At 32.8% G+C, this 2,896-nt stretch overlaps 1 protein-coding gene across 1 annotated transcript; it reads left to right on the top strand.

The window, feature by feature from the left end:
* The first annotated feature begins 864 nt into the window (after nucleotides 1–864).
* LOC137628608 (piggyBac transposable element-derived protein 4-like) lies at nucleotides 865–2,670 on the top strand. The gene has a single exon (XM_068359761.1). It carries the CDS (start codon nucleotides 865–867, stop codon nucleotides 2,668–2,670), a length of 1,806 nt encoding a protein of 601 aa, XP_068215862.1.
* The last annotated feature ends 226 nt before the right edge of the window (nucleotides 2,671–2,896 follow it).

Genomic DNA, 2,896 nt, shown 5'->3' with positions numbered 1-2,896 from the left:
CATCCAGGGAATCTTTAACACGTTAACCGCCATAAGGCAATTCATCAATTTCTCCCTGCCGCCATAACTACAATGTCCTATCCTTCTCAGTACGTTTGTCACAGCGAACAGGGGAACACGTTGTTTAATCTGCAAGATAGTGGAGAAGGGTAAGAGAGTGTAAAAACCTTGAGACACATGTGGTTCATAAGGCAACATGTATACATTTTTCTTTCTCCGACGCCAAATGTGCCATCGGTGGATCATAGATAAATTGGTCACCGATGGTTCAATTGGCGATGCTTGTCAAATGCCGTTCATTCCTCAGTCTCATTGTACACCGATGGTTCACGCTATAACAATCCATTTTAATTTTTAACTAGTTTACAAAGCTTTTATATATATATATATATATATATATATATATATATATATATATATATATATATATATATATATATATATATATATATATATAATGTGATTTGTATCTCTCTCTCTCTCTGTGATATTTGGATTACTTCTCTCATTTAGGCCTACAAATGATTTACATTCACATGAGATCATGATCTACAGAAACCTAAATACGTATATTATTCTTTGATTTATTATATTTTTTATCTTTATTTATTTACTATTCTTTTCTTTGCAATGATTATTCACTAAAGTATACAGGCACTGTTTCTTATAAAACAAAATGTCATTTGTCTTTGCGTTGTAATATACTGTATATATATATATATATATATATATATATATATATATATATATATATATATATATATATATATATATATATATATATATATATATATATATATATATATATATATATATATATATATATATATATATATATATATATATTTCTTCTTTAGGAACGCAATGGATGCTAGTAGCTTTTATGGGTATGCAGAACCACCGTCAGATGATGATGATGATGATTACAGCAATGATGAAATTTCAAATTCCTCCCTAAGTGACTCTGGTCCAAATTTCGATGATGAAGAAAGTAGCAGCTACAGCGAATCAGAAGATGATGGTACAGGAGATGACAGCATTTTGCCAGCAACGGATGATGATGGTACAGAGGATGAAAATATATTGACTTCAACATCTAATGTGACAGATATTCAACAACAATTATCTCAAGCAAATGGAAACTCTGACTGGCAGGATACCGTTGCTCTCCCTAGAAACTTCCTATATACAGCTAGAGAAGAGAAACATTACACTTTGCCATCTACTTCAGATGGAGAAGTTCTTACACTTGATGTGTATAAATTATTTGTTACTGATGAGATCTTTGATTTGATAGTAATTGAAACTAATAGATTTTATGATACTACTGCAGCAATGAAGCCTATTACTAGGCACTCTAAGATGAAAGCTTGGAAACCAGTAACCAAACAAGACATTGACAAGTTCTTTGGTATCTTTATTCTCATGGGTCTGAATAAGCAGCCAACTTTTGAGAGCTACTGGAGTAGGAGCAAAATGTATGGAGTTGATCTTATAAAGACAACCATGGCTAGGAATAAATTTGAGCTGATCCTACGATTTATACACTTTGCAGATAATAGTCGCTCAGATGGAAGTGATAGACTTTTCAAACTGCGGCCACTGATTCAGCTTTTGTCAAGAAACTTTAAAAAATTCACACCTGGTGAGAAGGTTGTAATAGATGAAAGTATGGTTTTATTTAGAGGTCAAACAATATTACGGCAATATAATCCAAGTAAAAGTCACAAATATGGATTGAAAGTCTATAAATTGTGCTCAGTGGATGGATATACTTGGGAATTCATGATTTACAAAGGGAAAGGTGATAATGCTCCAGGAATAGAACATGCAGAGTATATAACTCGGGCACTAATGGATGGACTTCTTAGTGAAGGTAGAACACTTTATATAGACAATTTCTATTCTTCAGTGCCATTGTCTAGGTACCTTTTAGGAAAATCAACTTATGTCTGTGGAACACTGAGAGTGAATAGAAAGTATGTTCCAAAATCTGTGACACGCAAAAAACTGAAAAAAGGTGAAGTAGCAGCACAGCAGAATTCTGAAGGCATAAAAGTTATAAAGTGGAAGGATCAACGTGATGTTCTTATGCTAACAACTGTCCCTGAATATACCAAAGAATTAGTCAAAACTGGTAAAATAAAACGTGGTATAGAGAGAGAAAGGCCGCAATGTATCTTGGATTATAATGAAGCCAAAAAAGGAGTGGACTACTCTAACCAGATGGCCTCATATTACTCACCCCTCAGAAAAGTTAAGAAGTGGTACAAGAAAGGAGCTTTTGAGCTTCTTCTTGGGACAGCTATAGTAAATTCATATATTCTCTTCAACAAGTTTCACACAAACAAACCAATTTCAATAAAGAAATTTAGAGAATCTGTAGTACTCTCACTTTTGACAGGTAAACCAACTGAAGATATAAAGATTGGAAAGGATTTTTCACCCATTGGGGGGAAAAGGTCACTTCATGTTTTAGTTGAGTTAGATGGAAAATGTAGAGATGTGAGAAAAAGATGCAGAGGTTGCTATGAGTTACTTAGTAAGAATGAAGGAAGCCAAATCGCAGCACGCAAAGCAAGAAGAGTAAAGACAGTGTGTGGTCAATGTGAAGGCAAGCCTCATTTATGCCCATCATGCTTTGAAAGACTTCATTCAAAGGAGTACTAATGTTTCTTTGGTGCAAATGAAATGCTATATATATCTATATACTGAAAAGTTTCAGATATGGAGCTTTTGCATAATTTTTTTATGTGAATGTGCTATCATGAAAAATGCCTATTATTTTTTCCATTATAATCAAAAGAATTGCTTTTATTTTTTTCACTTTTATAAAATTCAATTAATAAACTTTGATTTGCATGCACACTATGGTATTTATAACCCTTTTTACTAA

This window comes from Palaemon carinicauda, chromosome 36 (genome assembly GCF_036898095.1).
Source record: "Palaemon carinicauda isolate YSFRI2023 chromosome 36, ASM3689809v2, whole genome shotgun sequence".
NCBI classification, from domain to species: Eukaryota; Metazoa; Arthropoda; class Malacostraca; order Decapoda; family Palaemonidae; genus Palaemon; species Palaemon carinicauda.
This window is presented reverse-complemented; position numbering and strand designations above follow the sequence as displayed.

Coding starts and splice junctions, on each gene's coding strand:
- LOC137628608 (XM_068359761.1), top strand. CDS start 865: ATGGATGCTAGTAGCTTTTATGGGTATGCAGAACCACCGTCAGATGAT.